Consider the following 18,655-nt stretch of genomic DNA (forward strand, 5'->3'; position numbering starts at 1 on the left):
ACACAATACAACCCACAACAGACGGCAAACATTATCAGGACTGTTGGACCCCCTGATGTTCCCGCTGCACATCTCCAGTCCCTACCTTCCTCTTGAGCACCAGACCACCCATCTCTCCAGCTGCCTGCTGGACACTGGTCACCATGGGGAGTCCCAGAGACCCTCGAGCTCCCAACATGTGACTCTGACCTCATTGTCTCCATCTCGGGCCTGCCCCCCAACACTTGAGAGAAATGAAAACACACCTGGACACAGTCTTGTGCAAATACATTCACAGAAGCTTTATACTTAATTGTCAAAAAATGGAAGCAAACCAAATGTGCATCAACAGAAAAAGGGGTAAACCAAGTGTAATATACTGGATTCTTACTCAACAATAAAGGGACAAAATACTCATACTCACAACAGCATGGATGAATCTCAAAAACACCAATACTGAATGAAAAAACCACGAGTACAAACTGCATGATTCAAATTATATAAACCAAATGTGTCATTGATAAGGTTCATTTTTTCCAAACCTTAATCCACTTGTTCTACCAATTTGTTAAGTCCGTCCTTTCCTAAATGAATAGACTGGATGTAGTTCAGTGGATTCTGTATAGTGTGTGGGTCCGTTTATGGACTCTGTTCTGTCCACACCACACTCTCTTGATGACTCTACATTAAATGTCTGTGGACTGGGATTACTTGAAATCAATATGGAGAAAACGGACATCTCAACCATACTGTGTCTTCCCATCCATGAACATGGTATATTTCTTCATTCATGTGGATCTTCTTTAATTTCCGTCAGCAATATTCTGTATTTTTCAGTATGGAGGTAATGCCTGTTTAAATTTTAAAAATGTTCCTTGGTGCCTTATGTTTCTTGCTGCTGTTATAAAAGGGCAGGGTTCCATTTGTAGGGAATTTTTAAAGCTTAATCCAATCCTTTGATTTCTTTCCATAGAAGCTAGTTCATGAAGTGACTGCTCTGATATATTCCTGTCTTCATCTGGGTGCTGTAGGAGAATTTGGGGATCATGTTGTTTCATTCATCAGATGGTCATGTGACCATTTCGGAACCTTCCTCATTCATTTGATTTGTCTCTATAGGGGAGACCATGAGCTGCTGCTTGGCTTTCCCATCTCAACCCGGAAGTTCACCTCTGGAGATCGGCTTTCAAAGACAGAGGCAGATGAAGGCCTGGTGGGAGGACATTCCAGGAGAAGGGACCAGTGTGCAAGATCTGAGGCCTGACACTGGTCCCCTCCAGAGTCAGGAGAAATTCCTAGCAGGACATTTCTATTCAAAGCACCGGGGTTCAGCATGTGTTCAGCATACATTTTGTGGCAGGTTCTCTGATGGAATTTGACCCCCAGAATTCTCACTATGAACTTGCAGGTGGGGTTTCTCATGTGTGTTTCACAGCGCAGGAAACTGAGGCAGAGAGATAGGGGTTGGTCTGTCACTTACTTAGTCAAGAGGCAGAGTGTGGACTGAAACTCAAAAGTATTTGGTTCCAAAGTCTGTGCTCTTTACACTCTTGAGAGGGATTTTTAACTCTACAGCAATCAGCCTGGGACTTTTGTTTGAACCACAGGAGCCATGATCCCTCAAGCCAGGGCTGAGTGTCTGCAGTTTCTCACTTGTGGATCTTGATCTCTGAGTACTCATTACCAGTGGCCTCCTGTTCCTGGGGGTCCCGAGGCTTCAGGCCACAATAGCTGAAAGATGCATAATGGAGCTCTTCGTCCTCCCCTGAGCAGGGGGCAGCCACATCTGGGGGAGGGTGGTCCAGGAAGCTTCCCTTCTGGGATTCAATCAGGGGACCCTGAGTGGAGGGAGAGAGAAGGGAGTCAGAGCAGAACAGTAAGGACAGGATGAGGCAGCGAGTGTCCAGGAGGGAAGCCCGTGTATTCCTTGATCCATTCACCCCACAAACATTTTTCTTGACATCTCCTTCATTCATGCTTTCCTTGAATATTTAATATTTAGAGAAAACGTTATTGGGTGCTTGCTATTCTCATGAACTTCCCACAACAACCCCATAAGGAAGATATTATCATTGTCTCCATTTTACACATATGAAAACTGCAATGATCAAGGTAAGCAGCATGCTCAAAGTCGCTGAGGAAGGGACCAGCCTGGTAGCATAGCAGTTAAATTCAGGCACTCTGCTTGGCACCCCTGGGTATGCAGGTTCAGATCCCCGGCACGGACCTATGCACCACTTAACAAGCCATGCTGTGGCTGGCATCCCACATATAAAGTAGAGGAAGATGGGCACGGACGTTAGTCCAGGGCCAATCTCCTCAGCAAAAAGAAGAGGACTGGCATCAGATGTTAGATCAGGGCTGATCTTCCTCACTAGAAAAAACAGGCCCCTGAGGAAAACGAGGATCCAATCCAGTTCCTGCTGACCTCAAAGCCCTAGTCCCCCTCAGTGTGAGGCCCTGAGCTGGGTGCTGGATGTTCTGTGGTGGACACAGCAGACACAGACCCTGACTTCTTGCAGCTTACTCTTTAATTGAGGGAGGCAGGAAAATATGAGTTAAGCAAATAAATATCTAATTGTGAGTTATGATATGATGGACAGGAACTGGGTAAGTGAGAGAGGATTACAGGTCCTTGATGCAAGCATGGCACCTGCCCTTGGAAAGCTCACAGTTTGGTGGGAGGACAAGCCAGTCAAAGAAATTACGTCCCTGTAATAGGCAGAATAACAGCCTCTATAGATGTCCAAGCCCTAATCCCCAGGAAACTCTGAATGTGTTACCTTACATGGCAAAAAGGACTTTGCAGATGGAATTAAATTAAGGACATTGAGATGTGGATATTCTCCTGAATTATTTGAGAGAGCCCAATATAATCACAAGGGCTTTGACAAGCGAAAGAAGAAGGCAGAGAGAGATTTGAAGACACTGTGCTTCTGGCCTTGAAGATGGAGGGAGGAGCCAAGAACCAAGGAAGGCAGGCGCCCTCTAGAGGCTGGAAAAGGTAAGAAAACTCATTTTACCCCCGGAGCCTCCAGAAGGAACTCAGCCCCGCCTGCCAATGCCTTCTTTTTAGTCCAGTGAAACCCAGTTTGGACTTGTGACCTCCAGAACTGTAAGACAATAAATTGATGTTTTTGGAAGCCAATGAATTTGTGGTGATTCATGACAGCAGCAACAAGAAAGTAACACAGACTCACATGAAGGAGAGTGACAGGTGCTGCCTGAGAAGCATCCTTCTTTGCTGCTCCTCTTCATAAGAGAACACTTCACCAGAATAGTTAATATTTTTGCCCCTCCCATCCTCTTCATTATTCAAATTAAGATTCACACACACACACACACACACACACACACACAACCACTTCCCGACATTGCTGTTATCAGGCACACCAGTGACCTCTGCTGGTGAAATCCAAATAGCCATATTTCAGTCCTCACCTCTCTGGACTTTGCAGCAGCAGGTGACCTGGCTGCACACCTGCCCTAAAGGAAAGCCCCTTTAGACAATTACAAGACATCACACTTTCTGGGTCCATTGACGTCGCTGGAAGCCCCCTTGCTGGATGCTCCCCATCTCCCTGCCCCTAAATATCGGAGCAGCCTCGGACTCTTTCCTTCTTCAACTTTGTTTCGTGACCTCATCCACTACATTGGCTTCATCTCATCTACTAGGCTCATGACTACCAAATCCGTACCCCTATCTCCTCCTCTCTGGAAAGACTTTGATCCAAAGGTATACTTGAAATGCCCATTCCCTGTCCAAACAAACAGAAAACTCAACATATTCACACTGAACTTCTCCTTTTCTCCCCCAAATCTCTTCCTCCAGTCATCTCCATCTCAATGATTGGTGCCTCCATTTTTCTGGCTGCTCAGTGCAGAAGTCTGGGAGTCATCCTTGACCCCTTTCTGTCACTCACACCACACTCCCAATCCATTAGCAATTCTCAGTAGCCGTAACTTCAGAATTCTCCCAGAATCCTATCAAGCCCCACCCTAACGCCATCCTGGTTCCAGCCACCATCAACTCCTGCCTGAAATGTTTCACCAGCCCCTTTTCTAACTTCCCTGACACACACAGTCTCTCTGTGCACAGCAGCCAGAGGGATCCTGTGAAAATGAAAGTGGGATCAGGTTCCTCTTCTGCCCAAAAGTCTCCAGATGCCCACAGTGTCCTGCGTGTGCAGACGTGATGTACACACACGCTGACTACCCCAAACTCATTCCCTGCTTGTTGGCCCTGCCTCCCTCTGTCTGATCACACGGACTTCCTTGCTACCTCTCCTGCATTCGCTGGTCATTCTGCTGTGTCTGACTGTTTTCGCCTGCTGTTCCCTCTGCCTGGAGGGCTTTTGGATCACACAGTCAGACTGAAAAATCTTGATCCTCCTTCATGCCTTTGCTCAAACATCACTAACAAAACCAGAAGCCAACTTATGGAATGGGAGAGAATATCTGCAAATTATGTAACAGATAAGGGGTTAACATCCAGAATATGTAAAGAACTCCCACAAGTTAACAACAACCACAAAAATACACCTGTTAAAAAATGAGCACAGAACTTGAATTAGACATTTCCCCAAAGAATATATACAAATGGCCAAGGAGCATATGGAAAGATGCTCAACATCACTAATCATTGGAGAAGTGCAAATCAAAACTACAATGAGATATCACTTCACACCCATTAGAATGACCTCTATAAAAAAAACATGTGGTGGTGAGGATGTGGAGAAATTTGAACCCTTGTGCACTGTTGCTGGGAATGTAAAATGGTGCAGCCACTGCGGAAAACAGTACGGAGGTTTCTCAAAATATTAAAAATGGAATTGCCATATGATCCAGCAATTCCACTTAGGAGTATTTATCCAAATGAACTCAAAGCAGAACCTCCAAGAGACGTTTGCACACTCACGTTCCCTGCAGCATTGTTCACAGTAGCCAAGAAGTGGAAGCAACTCCAATATCCAGTGACAGATGGATGGATAAAGAAAATGTGGTGTATACATAGATTGTGGTATTATTGAATCTAGTGAGCTATTTAAAATGTAGGAAATCCTGTCACATGCTACAACATAGATGAACCTTGAGGACAGTATGCTAAGTGACATAAACCAGTCACAAAAAGAAAAATACTGCATGATTCCACTAATAAGGGGTGTCTAGAGTAGTCAAGCCCATGGAGACAGAAAGTAGAAGGGTGGTTTCAGGGGCTGGGGTGGTGGGGGAAGTGGGTAGTCAACGAGTGCAGAGTTTCTGTTTTGCAAGATGGAAATGTTCTAGAGATCTGTTTCACAACTGTGCACTTAAGAATCGTTATGATGGTCAACTTGTTGTGAAATTTTCACTAGAAGAAATAAATAAATCCCAAGAGCACTCCACAAGCCATCTCCTCAACACTGTCTTTTCTCTCTACCCTGCATTTTCCCCAAAGCACACGTCTACCTTGCACATTCTGTTCACTTATTTGTTGTTTGCTTGTTTTCTTTTTTACGAGTTTTCTAGAAAACAACTTCCTTGAGCCAAGGTTTTAGATATTGTTCATGATGAGTCTCTGCCACCTACACTCCTCGTCACTCAGTAGGTGCTCAACAACATTTCCTGGAGGAATTAATGAATGAAAAGATGCATGTTACCCTGCTCTCAAAACCTTCCAAAAGCCCACAGTCACGCTCCAAATGCAATAAATAAGTGAGAAGTGTGACATGTCCATCGGAGCATGGAGGATGAACAGGAATGAATGAGTGGAAACGGGGAGGGAAGAGCTTTAGAGGAGGAACAGCCCATGCAGACACCCAGAGGCACAAGTAACCTTGTTCTGGTTGATGATGATGAAAAGTCCAGTGTGGATGGAGTGTGAGTGGGAGGTGGGGGGAGTAGATGAAGTGGCCTGGACAGTGGGGCTGGGATCAGGGTGAGGCAAGTGAGGGTCTCGTCCAAAATGAAAAATTAAAATGGGAGCCAAAATCCTCAGTAATTGAGATTAACAGTATTAGAATATTAGATTTTTAAAATCAAAACGAATGCAAAAAATCCCATGCAGAACAAAATTCAATACTTTAAATAACCCAGGATTAGTAAGAGTGCCCTTCTGCAACAACTGGAGTCTGAGACAGAGGAAAAAATGTGTGCCCGCATATACGTGACTTCATGTATTTTAATGGTCAATATTCTCAAAACATTAAAATGATTGAAATATTACTGAAAACCTGAAAATGCTGTGTATTAAAACATTATTGTAAGTTTCAAAGGTTTTATGTGGACCCGAATCAGAATTTATTACAATTTTGATTTCAGCCTTTACTGGAAGCAAACACAGACAGAATATTTTCAAATCTCCTTCTCTGTCTCTCTCGTTTTCAACTGAGAATGCTGCCACGTGTGACAATGTCTCTTGACCAAGTTATGATCTTAAATTATTATTAACTAACTTCATTATACTCATACTACCATTATTTAGATTTTTGATATTTCACTCATCGTGGATTTTTTTCATTAATTTTGATTTTTAAAAAATACTGCCTTAAAGTAGTACCTCGATTGCTGAGATTTTGGACACGTTTCTAAGTTTGTGTCTCAAACTAGTGCCTCACTCTCCTCACCCTAACCCTGAGCCTCCTGGAGACGTAGGTGCTGAGAGGCCAAAATATGCAGGGCTGTGGGCCGAGGAGTTGGACCTTCATTCTCTAGGTCACGGGTCAGCAAACTACATACAGCCCTGGGTCCAATCCGGCCCACCGCCTGTGTTTGTACATAAAGTTTTATGGGAACATAGTCATAGTCATTCATTTGCTTAGGGTCTAAGGCTGCATTCATGCTGCAAAAGCCGAGTTAAGTGGCTGCAACAGAGATTCTATAGCCCAAAAAGCCAAAAATATTTATTCTCTGGCCCTTGATAGAAAAACTTTGCCAGCCTCTGCTGTAGATGATGGGGGCAAACAGATGTTCAAACGCAGATGACCTGAACAATGATGGCTTTAAGATGATCACTCTGTGTAGGGCAAGGGAGATGTGGGGCAGGGAGACGAGGGGTCCAGGAAAGAGTTCCTAAAGCCTCAGCGATGACGGGGGTCAAGATGGAGAGAGGGAGACTGATGCTAGCTGTTTCTAGGAGGAAAGTAGACAAGACGTGGTGAATTTTTGGCTGTAGCAGAAGAAAGGGAGGATAGAGAGAAGGTGACTCCTCCATGCCTGGCCTGAAGGGAAGAGGAGGGGCTGTCATGCTGTCAGCAGGATGAGGATCCGACTTGAAGGGATGATGAGGAGGAGATGAGGAGAGGAACTTTGGCCATACTGAGCGGGATAATCCAGAGAGTCACCCTGGGAGAGGTGTCCAGGCACAATGCTGGATGGAGAGAAGTCCAAGTAACTCACCTGAGAGACTGACCCTGTGACAGTGTTTGCACCCTCCATGACCACGTCACCCACATCCTCTGCTGGCCTGGCTGCTTTCTTCCTGTGGGACCTCACTCTGAGTGAAGAGACCAGAGAGCCTTTCAGTCTGGCCAGCTCAGGGTGCAGTGGGCAGACTGACCCCTTCTCTGTTCTCTCTTAGGGGCTGGAAGGGTGACTGAGGTGAGAGAGGGGTGGCCCTGTCCCAGACACCCATGGTTGAGAACAGGCTCCCCCCTCCTGGACAGTGGGGTCTTGGGTTTGTGACAGACTCACCCGGGTGCTGGGACCTCCTTCCTGCCCTTGATTCAGGCTCTGGACCCACCCAGTCCCCCAGCTCTGGCTTCACGGATCCGTGGCTGCCTGCCCTTCCCACCCCAGGGCTCTCCCTCCCTTCCCAGGTCCCTGCTCACACGATGACGATGACGCAGAAGGACAGGAAGAGCAGGGCTGTAGCACCTGCTCCCCCCACGGCCCCCAGCACCACTCCTGATAAAGGCCACGCTTTTCCTGTAGAGGATTGGATTATTAGTGATTCCCTCTGAGAACTCGGTCTCTTCTCCTCCCACTCCCTGTAGGACCCCACACGTCTGTGTTCAGGCCACTTTGCCATGAGCAAGAACAGGAACAGGCTCATGGGTTGAGGGTGAGGGCTAGGGTGAGGAGACTGAGGCATACAAGAGCTGAGTTGTCGCCTCTCTTTCAGTGTCATTCAGTGACACTCTGAGTCCCAGGGAACTTCCAGGCCTCACAACCCAGCACAGAACAAAGCTGAGTTCCCCTCTGAAGCTCAGGGGGCTGCTGGCTGGACTGTGGGGTGGGGTGGGTGCTGTCCTCCTCCTCCAGGCCCTCCCCCATCCACCGGTGCACTCACTTTGCAGAGAGAGGCTCAGGGAGACGTGCAGGGAGCCCCGAGGGTGCTGAGCTTGGCAGGTGAATTCGCCCTCATGCCCCGACTCCACCTGGGGCAAATCCAAGACCCCAGGGTTTGAGGGCTGTGAGGGGCTCAGGGTCTGATTCCCATGGGCCCAGCTCAGCCTGGCAGGGGGGTTGCTGTCAACAACACAGACCAGGCGCAGGGACTGGCCCTCCAGGACTGAAAGAGATGAGCCATTCTTCAGGACTGTGGGTTCTGGAGAAAAAGAGACAGAGGGTCAGAGAGGCAAAGAGATGGAGAGAAAATAAAATGATGCAGGAGACCTCGTGAGGAGGACAGACACGCAGAAGTAATTTGAAGTGCAAGAAAACACAGACTTTCACCCCTCGCTGGTGGGAATGTACACTTGTCCACTCTCCATGCAAAGAAACTTGACCATATCTCTCAAAATTAGAAAGAGCGTAGGAAGCAGCCATATTTTGCTTTTAGGAAGTTATCCCACAGACACACACACAGGTCAAAGGAGACATGAGAGTATTCATTTCAGTGTTTCTGTTACTAGAAGAATACAAATGCCATGATTTTTCCATTAAGAGAAGCTGCACACAAATCAGAATCCAGCCAGGCCATGGAATACGGCACAGTCATGGGGAAGAATGAGAATAGTCTGTACTACTGACGTCAAATGACCCGAAAGATCCTTTAGGTGAAGAAACAAAGGCCCAGAGCAGCCTATGGACACTGGTCACTTCCTGGGAGGGGACTGGGCATCTGAGGACAGACTCTGCTGTGCATTGTGAATTTTAGACCATGTGAATATATTACCTGTTCAAAAATACTTAAACAGTTGTTAGGGAAAATAAAAAGATGAGACTGGAGGATTCCTCAGGAGATGGGTGACAAGGAGCCTCAAGAGATGGGCTCTGCTGTGTGAATGTTGCCCTGTTCTCCTTGTGGAGCTGAGAAGGCGGTTGGAGAAGTCTGAGGGGGGTGACGGGGCCGTTGGGGAAAGATGCCCACAGCTCTTTCCTACCTGTGCTATTTCCTGGGAAGACAGTGACAGTCAAGTTCTGTGGAGAGTCTGGGACAGAAAGACAAGGTGGCCCCGCATCAGTGGTGAGGGCTGGGTGGACATGGGTCCTTGTCCCCAGGAACTGCATAAATGGGGGAAGGGTGGAGGCAGGAGTCCTCCTGACCTGCTCCCAGCGTGGATTCTGGGACCCCCCACCAGTGTCTGAGACCCTGACACCCCCATTCCCAGTGCCCTCAGCACCCCATCAGGGACCCAGGCGTCCTGGCCCAGCACTCACAGGTGACATTGAGCTGGATGGTCCTTTCCACAGTTAGACCAGTTGTGGGGAACTTCACCCGACACGTGAGGTTGGTGCCATGGTCCTGGGGCCGTGGGATGAGGGTGAGCACCGAGGAGAAGAGGGTTCTGGGGCCCGGGGAGGTGAGGGCAGCCAACACCCAGGAGAAGATGGGGGGCGTGCCCTGCTCACAGGCCCAGGGCACAGAGCACGTCAGGTTCCTGGGGCGGCTTGACTCCAGGATCTCCGGGATGAAGATGTCGGGTGTGTGGGTCAGGGCTGGTGAGGAGAGGGGGAGACACAGGGATCAGGAAAGAGAGTCTGAGGAGCGGCCCTGAGAGAAGCCTCAGGCTTTGGTCCAGCTCTTCTCTTGGACCCCTGACCTGTTTTACCCCAAAACCCATCCCAGGATGGAAAGTCCCCTCCCTGCTCTGCCCTGGGACCCCCAGGTGCTTCCCCAGTGGCGATTCCTGGAGCCAGCGCCTTACCCGTCACATGCACAGAGAGCTGGTTACTTGTGTAAGAATATCTCACACTTCCTCTCTCCACTCGAAAAAAGTATTTTCCGTCATCGGTCCTCCTGGCGTCTCTGATGGCCAGGGAGCACTTGTATCTCTGGGGGTCCTCAAGGAGGCGGAATCGGCCCCGGGTCTCCTCCTGCACTTCTTGATATGGGCTGTTTGTGGCCACAGGAGCATCCTCGTCTACTCTGGCCCCTTCCCGGAACCAGTAGACACGAGCTGGAGTAGAGCTGCTCCAGCGACTCCAAGGGTAGGAGAAGGAGCAGGGCACAAACACACACAGGCCCTCCTGCACCGTCACTGACTCCTGCACTTGCAGCCAGTAAACCACTTCCAGCTCCCCCCATCCCTCGGCCCCCTCCCTCCACCACAGCAGGGCCAGAAGCAGGAGCAGCTGCATGTCTGGTGTTGGCAGTCCCAACTTCACCAAGAAAATCTGTTTCCCGGGGTTCTTTCTCAGTAACTAAAAGTTGCAGACTTAGAGGAGACTTTAACAGGAAGATGACAGTGAGGTCAGAACAGTTACCCTCCTCAGAGGAGGAACTTCACACCCAGAAAGTATCAGGGCAGGGACAGCCCATGGAGTCAACCATCCACCAAACACTTCCACTCCCAGGGACCACGGGCCAGGGAAGATGAGAGGCTCACCCAAATTGACAGCCCGTGCAGGGCCTGAGCCCCGTCTGTTGCCTCCCTGTCAATGGCCTTTGCCTCAGGGATCAATTTTTGCAAAGTGAAAATTCGTGCCTTCTGTCCAGAGCCCCTCAGTCTGTCTGTGGAGGTTGGTCCAGCTCGGGGTGGGACTCAGGGAACCAAGATATGAGGGAGGATGACTTACCTCCCTCCCTCAGCATCACCATCGTGGGCATCCCTCTCTGCTCACTTGGTCACACACCAGCCCTGGACACAGCCTTGTGTCACTGTCCAGTAGGGAGACAACAGGTGTCCAGGCAGCTGCAACTCCCTGTGACAGGAGATGCGATGGGGGACACACAGGCAGTGTGTGATGTCAAGGACCCACAAAGTTGGAGGTTGTGTCTCAGAAGGACTGGTCGGGGGGGACACTCATGTGGTGGAGGCCAGGATTCTGTGTGTTAACACAGCTAAGGGTGTCGAGGGGAGCCAGGCCCACAGGGCCCCTGGAAACCAAGGCTGTGATTCTCTGTAGAGTGGGTTTTGGAAGGGAAGAAAGTGCAGGAAGGAAGGTGCAGATTTCGAAAGGGATAGAAACTTCCCCCTTTGTAGAGACAGTATGGGCGCCAGAACGGATTTCTTCATCACTGGTCTCTCAAGATTGCTCCTCCTCATTGCTCCAGAGCATGGCCAGATCTGCCCACCTCTGGGTCTTTGCCTAAACAAGCTCTGCTCTCAGAATCTGGGTGTGTGGGAGACACACAGCAAGGAACGCCAGCCTGGGGGTCGTCCACCTTCAAGGATGATGAAGATTTCATGAGAGAAGAAGCATGCACCTGAATTCACAGAAGGTTAGATTTAACTGTGTGGTGGGGGCTGGGAGTAAGTGATGGGAGTCCTGGGAGGTGGTGACTGTCCAAATGCAAGTCAGTTTTCTGGAAAGGTTTTTTTGGGAAATGTAAGGCACATACAAAGAAGTGCCCCCACAAGAACAGCTCAGTCATTCCTCAAAAAGTGAACACCCAGGGCTGGCCCCGTGGCGTAGCGGTTAAGTGCTCACGCTCTGCTGCTGGCGGGCACAGGTTCGGTTCACAAGAGCACCTGATGCACTGCTTGTCAGGGCATGCTGTGGCCACTTCCCATATAAAGCAGAGGAAGATGGGCATGCATGTTAGCCCAGGGCCAGTCTTCCTCAGCAAAAAAAGAATAAACAGAAGAAAAAGAGGAGGATTGGCATCGATGTTAGCTCAGGGCTGATCTTCCTCACACACAAACTAAATGAACACCCTCCAAGATGTAGAAGGTTAGGAGCACCCAGGATCTCCCCCCTAGATCCCCTTCCCTATCACCACACTCCACTCCCCACAGGGAGCCCCAGCCTCACACTAATGTCATTTATTTCCTTGCTTAGCTCTGTGGTTTATCATCTGAACATGCTGCCTTTAACACCATGGCCTTGCACGTGTTTATCTTAAGACTTTGTATACATACAAAAATTACAGTCTTTCTTCTATTTGACTTCATGAAGCTGCCCATGCCATAATATCCTCTTCCTGGAAGTATCACCCAAAACCTGGAGTAGAGTCAGGAGATCATGGAGAAGGAAGGTGCGGGGTGGGAGCCTGCATAGACACTCCCACACCATCACCATTTCCTGCATTTTCAGTTGGAATCTCATCCTGCAGACCCCTCCCTGTCCTGGGCCCCTGTGCTGGCCACTCACTCTCTCCCTGCAGGGGCAGCTGCAGCATCGGTGCTCAGAAGGGTCTGGCCACGCCGATCCTGTTCCCATTGTTCCCAATTTGCAAAGAAAAGCAGAAGAACGGGAAGGAGAGACATAGGGAAAAAACAAACTGTGTGCAAAAGAGGAAGTATAACCCACGGGCCATCAGAGCTGAGGGGCCTTCTAGCTTTACTTCTCCATTTTGCAGGAGAAAACACCGAAGTCCAGAATAAGCAAGTCAGTTGCCCAAATCACCCAGATGGCCTGTGTCATGCACTATTCTCTGCACCTTGGGCCACTTCATCAATCTTTGTCAGCCCAGGTTTCCTTGGATGAGAGGCAGGAAGTTTAAGTTAGTCTGGAAGAGAAGAATTTTCAACTCAACCCAAGAGGGGAGGGAGGAGTTTTAATTCATTTTTTCATTTATTCATTCAACAATCATGTAAATCATGCCTTCACATTGCTAGTAAGAGGGGTGAATATGACAGGTCTAGCCCTTGCATTTGAGCAGACCACCATCTGGTAGGGAGACAGGTTACCTGATAATTCTGGTGCCATAGGCTAGATGGCTGTGATGGGGAAGCACACATGGGGTGGGTGGAGCTCTTGCTCTTCTGGACTGGAAGGTGAGTCTCAGGGAGGACTGGGCCAAGTAGACATGGTGGAGACTCTCAGGGGGTCACGAGGGATGTGAATTCCGCAGGTGATGCTGGTACCCTGGGAGTTGCCTGACTCGCAGATATTATCTTCTCCAAACCACTCACTCCCATACTGTGCTGGAGATCTTCTGCCAGCTACCAAGTTCTGCGCTCTGAATGTGCCCAACCACACCTTTGCCCCAGCCGACCTTAGACCACCATCCATAGGGGGTGCTCCTTCAGCCCTGGACTTACCTGGCGCCTGGGGATTCCTTAGGAAAGGGCCATGGTGCTGTCCGTGGTGCAGATTCAGAGCTGACTTTGGAGATGTTTGCAACTCTGTGGAGGGGCCTGCTCACACAGCACAGGGACCTTATATCTGGAGTCAGGAGGGTCAAGACATCAGATGTGCTGGGGAGGGCTCGGGTCTACCTGGGAGGAGGGACTAGACAGGGGGAAATTCCTCTGTTTCTCCTCCTTTTCCTTCTGTCCACCCTCAGGAATGTCCTATGAACAAAGTCAGGCTGTGGTCACCGGTCCAAGGGCAGGGAAGGTGAAGGTTTTGTCCTGCACCTTTGCATATCTATTTTCATTTCATTTTCCCAACATCCCTAACAGAGAGGGATGTTCCCCTCATCAAGTGGAGGAGGCAGCTTAAATTCAGACAGGCGAGTAGCTGTAGCAACTAGTCACCAAAGACAACCCCAAACAATCCAGACCCTCCTTTACACAAACATGCGCTCCTCTCCTTACAAGATGGAGTTGGTTATTATTATCTCCTCTTCTTGAACCTAGACTGGGCCCATGACCACTTTGACCAATAGAATGTGGAGGACAAGATGTTCTGAGACTCATATGGCTCAGACATTAAGAAAGCCTGGCAGGTTCCACTCCCGCCTCATGGATTTCTGGGCATCTGTGTAAGGAATCGGGGGGACTCTGATGGATAGAAATGCTACATAGAGGAACACTGAGGGGTCAGATGTCCAGCCCAGGTCACTGCCACCATTCCAATGCGACGGCCTGAAAGAGCCATAAGCAAATCTAGGGGTCAAACTGCCCAGTTGGGCTCTGGCCAATTTACAGAACAATGAGAATAAACAATAAACAATAGAATAAAATAATTGCTTGGGCCGCTGTGTTTTAGGCTGATTTGATGTGCGGGACGAGATAACTAAACAGCAGCCAGGCAAATCATAGCTAATAGGGAAAAGGTTAAATTGAAAGTTTACTCACCTGATGGATTTTTCCATTTACTATATTTAAAGGATGACTTTTAAACGGTTATTTGAAAGCTTCAGTGAACATACCCGTGGAGGCTTTGCCAAGCCAGAACTACGTTTCCTAGCATCCCTTTCCCTCTTTGCTTGCAGCTTAAAGCTGGCCACAAGAGAAGGGAGAAGTGGAAGCTGCAGCCACCAGGCTCTGAGGGTCAGTGGAGGGGCAGGTGCTATGAAGACCTCGCACACCATCACTGGTGTTTGGCTCACCATCCTGGTGTGATGTAACAGCTGCTCAACTGCTGGGAGGCAGGGATGGGTAGGGGAAAACCACTGGCTGTATTTCGGGGGACAGGGACCACCAAGCCTCAGTACATGGATTGGTGACCCAGTTGGACACAGGTGGCCCAGAGAGTCATTTACAGTGACGGGCAAAGGATTCAGGAGAAGAGCATCCCTAGTATTTCTCTCCTACTAAGACATGTCCCAGGATCGCTTTGACCTGACAACTAGGACCATTTGCCTATTCATAGGAGACCCATCTTCCCCAGGTCAAAGGGCAGGAAATGGCCCATGTCAGTATTCAGAACGCCCAGTGCCAAGCTGTGTGTCTGTCTGTCTTTCTGTGTGTGTATGCTCACCATTAGCCTCCGAGGACAGTATGATGGTTAATTTTATGTGTCAACTTGACTGGGCTGTGGAATGCCCAGGTTAAATATTATTTGTGCATGTGTCTGTGAGGCTGTTTCCAGATGAGATTGGTTTTTAACGTGGTGACCTCAGTAAAAATGATTTCCCTCCCAAATGGGAGTGGGCATCATCCAATCCTTTGAGGCACTGAATAGAAGAGAAAGCAGTGCAGGTCAAATTTCCAGGGAAATGTTCCAGGGTAAATTTCCAAGGTGGGGTCTCCTTCTCACAAGTCAGATTTCCAGAGTAACTGGATTACAGCATTCCTGGGAAATGCATCTCACCAGGTTAGGTCATGGCTAGGGAAGAGAAAGGGGCTGACGTCTTTTTCTGGAGGGGGACGCTCAGTGTTGGAGCCTCCCAGGGGCCTGTGGGCCTCCCATTAACTTGGATGGAGAAAAGACTTCTTTTCTGGGACTTACCCTTCCTGTCACATTCAGGAACAGTTTCTCATTTTGTAACTGTGTTTCATGTCATAAACGTGAGTAATAGAATCAACTCCACCCTCGTTCCCCACCCTGGACCCCTCTGGCTCCTGGTCCTCTCACCTTCCCACAGCATGGACTGCAGCAGCACTACCAACAACAGAAGTGTCTCTTGAACCATAAATGCCAGCCACCGGCCTGGGACAGTCTGGCCACCAGTGTCCCTCAGTATGGGAAGAAGGGCTTGGGAAAAATAAGAGTAAACTACAACAGGAAGTGAGTGAATAAGAACAGGATAGTAATTGTGCACATAAGTGCAAGTTCAGACCCACAGCTGCCAGAGATGCGGAAGTTCTTGGAGATAAGCCATCACCACTTCCCTACTCTGCAGAATTCAATATAGGTCTAGAGAAAACAAAATCCTTCCAAAAGTGATACGGGCTGATGTGACTTTCATACTCGAAAGTGCTTATGAAAACTTGGAACTTTTTCTGCCCTGCACCTTGGGATGAACTTGTCATTGAACTTTTTCCCTGGAAAATAATGTTTCCCACTGAATCAATCCCTTTATGGATACGGGGCTATTTGGGTTTTTCATTTTGTCCTGAGATAGTTTCAGTAAAATGTACATTTTTTATAATTTTTAGATGTCATCTAAATTTTAAAATGAATTAGCATATATTTGTGTGAGGTATCCTCATATATTGTTTTTAAAGTAAAAGACATTGAAGCAAATATACATAGTGAAAGCAGTTCTGATTATAAAGATACGCTTGTTCAATTTTCCTAATGGTGAAATTCCCAGAATAACCTTCTAGATTAAGAAGCATCACCAATTTCCATTCCTAGTTAGTCACGCCCACCCGAAAAAAAGAACCACTGTTGACTTCTATCATCATTGATTAGTTTTATTTGTTTTTACTTTTTACATAGTTGGGAACTTCCAGAGTGCGTTCATCGTTGTCTGGCCCCTTTGCTCTGTCTTTTGCTGTCAGATTTACCCACACATCTGCAATTCATTCATTCTCAATGCTGAAAGAATTCCATTGTGTGCATATACCGTACACTCTATAATCTGTCTACCTTTGATGGATGTTTGGGCTGTTTCCAGTCTGGATCTCTGACGAAGATTGGTGCCACAAAAGTGGTGCTTTGGGTGTGTATGTGCACTTTTGTTAGGTGTATTTTGTAGAGTGGCCTTTCTCAGTAATAGAGTATGTGCATATTCAGTTTTAGTAAGTATTGCCAAACAGTTTCTAAAGTGTTTATAATATTTACATTTCAATAACGAGTATATGAGAGTTCCAGTAATTTCAATTCTGGACAATACTTGATATTTCCAATTGTTTCCTTCGTGAGATTTTTGGTCTGCTTTCATTTTAATCATCCTGGAGATTAGTGGAATTCATTGTGGGTTTATTTTGCATTTCCTTGATGACTCATGAGGCTGAGGAACTTCTCATATTCTCATGGGGATTTGAGCATCTTCCTCTGTGAAGGACTTTAAGTCATTTGCACATTTTCCTATTTGGTTGTTGATCCTTTTCTTATCAATTTTCACAGGTACTTAAATATTCTGCAGACAAGTTCTCTCTTGGAGATTTTTATTACAAATATCTTCTTCACGGCATCTTTTATGAAGAGTTTCTTAATTCTACCGTAGTCAAGTTTATCAGTCACTTCTGACATTGTTAGTAAATGTTTGCCCTGTTTAAGAAATGCTTGCATAGCCACAAATACACACACTGTCTTTTATGTTTACTAAAAAAAAATCTAAAGTTTCCCTATTTACATTTACATATCCAAACCACTAACAATGGACTTTCCTGTATTGTGCGATGTAAGTGTTATGATTCCTTTTTACCCATATGGATATCCAGTGGATCCAGCACTATTTCTCAAAAGGGCCATATTTCTCCCACTGCATTGAAGCATAGCTCTTATCATAAAGCAAGTAATTGTATATGTGTAGGTTTGATTCTGAACATTCTATCCTGCTCTATTCGTCTATCATAGTAACAGCCCCATGGGATCTTAATTACTGTGGCTTTATAAGAGGTCTTGGTACCTTGTGGTACGAATATACTATAACTTTTCTCTTTTTTATGATTTTTTGCCTCTTCTAGGTCCTTTCCAACAAAATAAGTCTATCTAGATAATGATTAGTTCTGCATTCCTTCTACTGGGCAAGAACACGGAGAGAGATCGTCTCTGAGAAATAGATTCATAGGGAAGAGCAAAGCTAAAGGTGGAAAATAAGCACTGAAAACCCCTTCTACAGACTAGTCATGATCCTCAGTAATGCCAGAGGAATTGAGGCTCTGGTGACTGAAGGTAACTACACAGACCACAAAACCAAAATTCAGCTCAATTCTGACAGGACAGGTACAAATTCCCACATTAACATCCCAACAGAAGAGGCATGCCCACTTCCAGGCATAAACACTGTTTACCTCAGTCTCTACTCTTCTACACACAATGTCCAACATTCAATAAAACATATGCAAATGCACAAAAAGCAAGATGTGTCAATCAACTTTCAAGAGTCAAAGCAATCAACAGAAGAAGTCTCGGATATGAACCAGATGTTGGAACTATAAGAAAGGAATATATAACATAACTATTATTATGTTAAATGCTCTAGTGGATAAGGTGGGCAAAACGCATGATCACATGGGGAATTTCAACAGAAAGATGAAAATTATACAAAGAGATAAATGGAGATGCTAGCAATTTTTGAAAGTTGACAACAGAAATGAAGAATGCCCTTGACGGATTCAGTAGACTTGATACAACCAAGGAAAGAATCAGTAAGCTTGAAGATAAATTCACAGAAGTTACCCAAACTGATACTAAAACCTTCCATAAGGTCATTGGAACAACATCATATCTTTACTTAACTTTTTTGTTAAAGTACCAAAGAGAGAATAGAATAAAAAACTTGTCACCTGGATTTAACATTTATTCACCCTTTTCCTGAGCTATTGAGACTCACCGTTTTTTCTTATTAAGTTCTTCTGTACAGGAAACACCTGAGGGGAATCTTCTTCTGTTTCTGGCATTGTAAGTGCTCCCAGACTGAGTTCTTTGGCTTGCACATCGTTGTATCTTTCTTTCCCCTTTCTGTTGTAGTATGTTTTATAGTGTTCATGTGATTACTCTTCATATTCTCATGCTTACCACAGCCAGTCTCTCCAGACATTGTATCTTCCCCCTTAACTCAGAGCTAGGGTTTAGGAGGTAG

General features: G+C 47.0%; 1 protein-coding gene and 1 long non-coding RNA gene across 2 annotated transcripts; one reads left to right on the top strand and one right to left on the bottom strand.

Moving 5' to 3' along the window:
• Positions 1–257: 257 nt before the first annotated feature.
• On the bottom strand, positions 258–10,563 carry LOC101387615 (sialic acid-binding Ig-like lectin 8). Its single transcript, XM_087421260.1, has 7 exons — positions 10,050–10,563; positions 9,562–9,840; positions 9,285–9,332; positions 8,249–8,506; positions 7,788–7,884; positions 7,357–7,453; positions 258–1,817 (listed from the first exon to the last, which is right to left on the bottom strand). The coding sequence occupies exons 1-7, from the start codon at positions 10,480–10,482 to the stop codon at positions 1,629–1,631; spliced, it is 1,401 nt and encodes a 466-aa protein (XP_087277386.1). The 5' UTR covers positions 10,483–10,563; the 3' UTR covers positions 258–1,628.
• A 649-nt stretch (positions 10,564–11,212) lies between these two features.
• Positions 11,213–18,364, top strand: LOC147912803 (uncharacterized). The gene is made up of 2 exons (XR_015549617.1): positions 11,213–11,566; positions 17,538–18,364. It is a non-coding gene; the product is annotated as an uncharacterized LOC147912803 (long non-coding RNA).
• The last annotated feature ends 291 nt before the right edge of the window (positions 18,365–18,655 follow it).

This window comes from Ceratotherium simum, chromosome 33 (assembly GCF_057802395.1).
Source record: "Ceratotherium simum simum isolate JZ-2026a chromosome 33, ASM5780239v1, whole genome shotgun sequence".
NCBI lineage: Eukaryota > Metazoa > Chordata > Mammalia > Perissodactyla > Rhinocerotidae > Ceratotherium > Ceratotherium simum.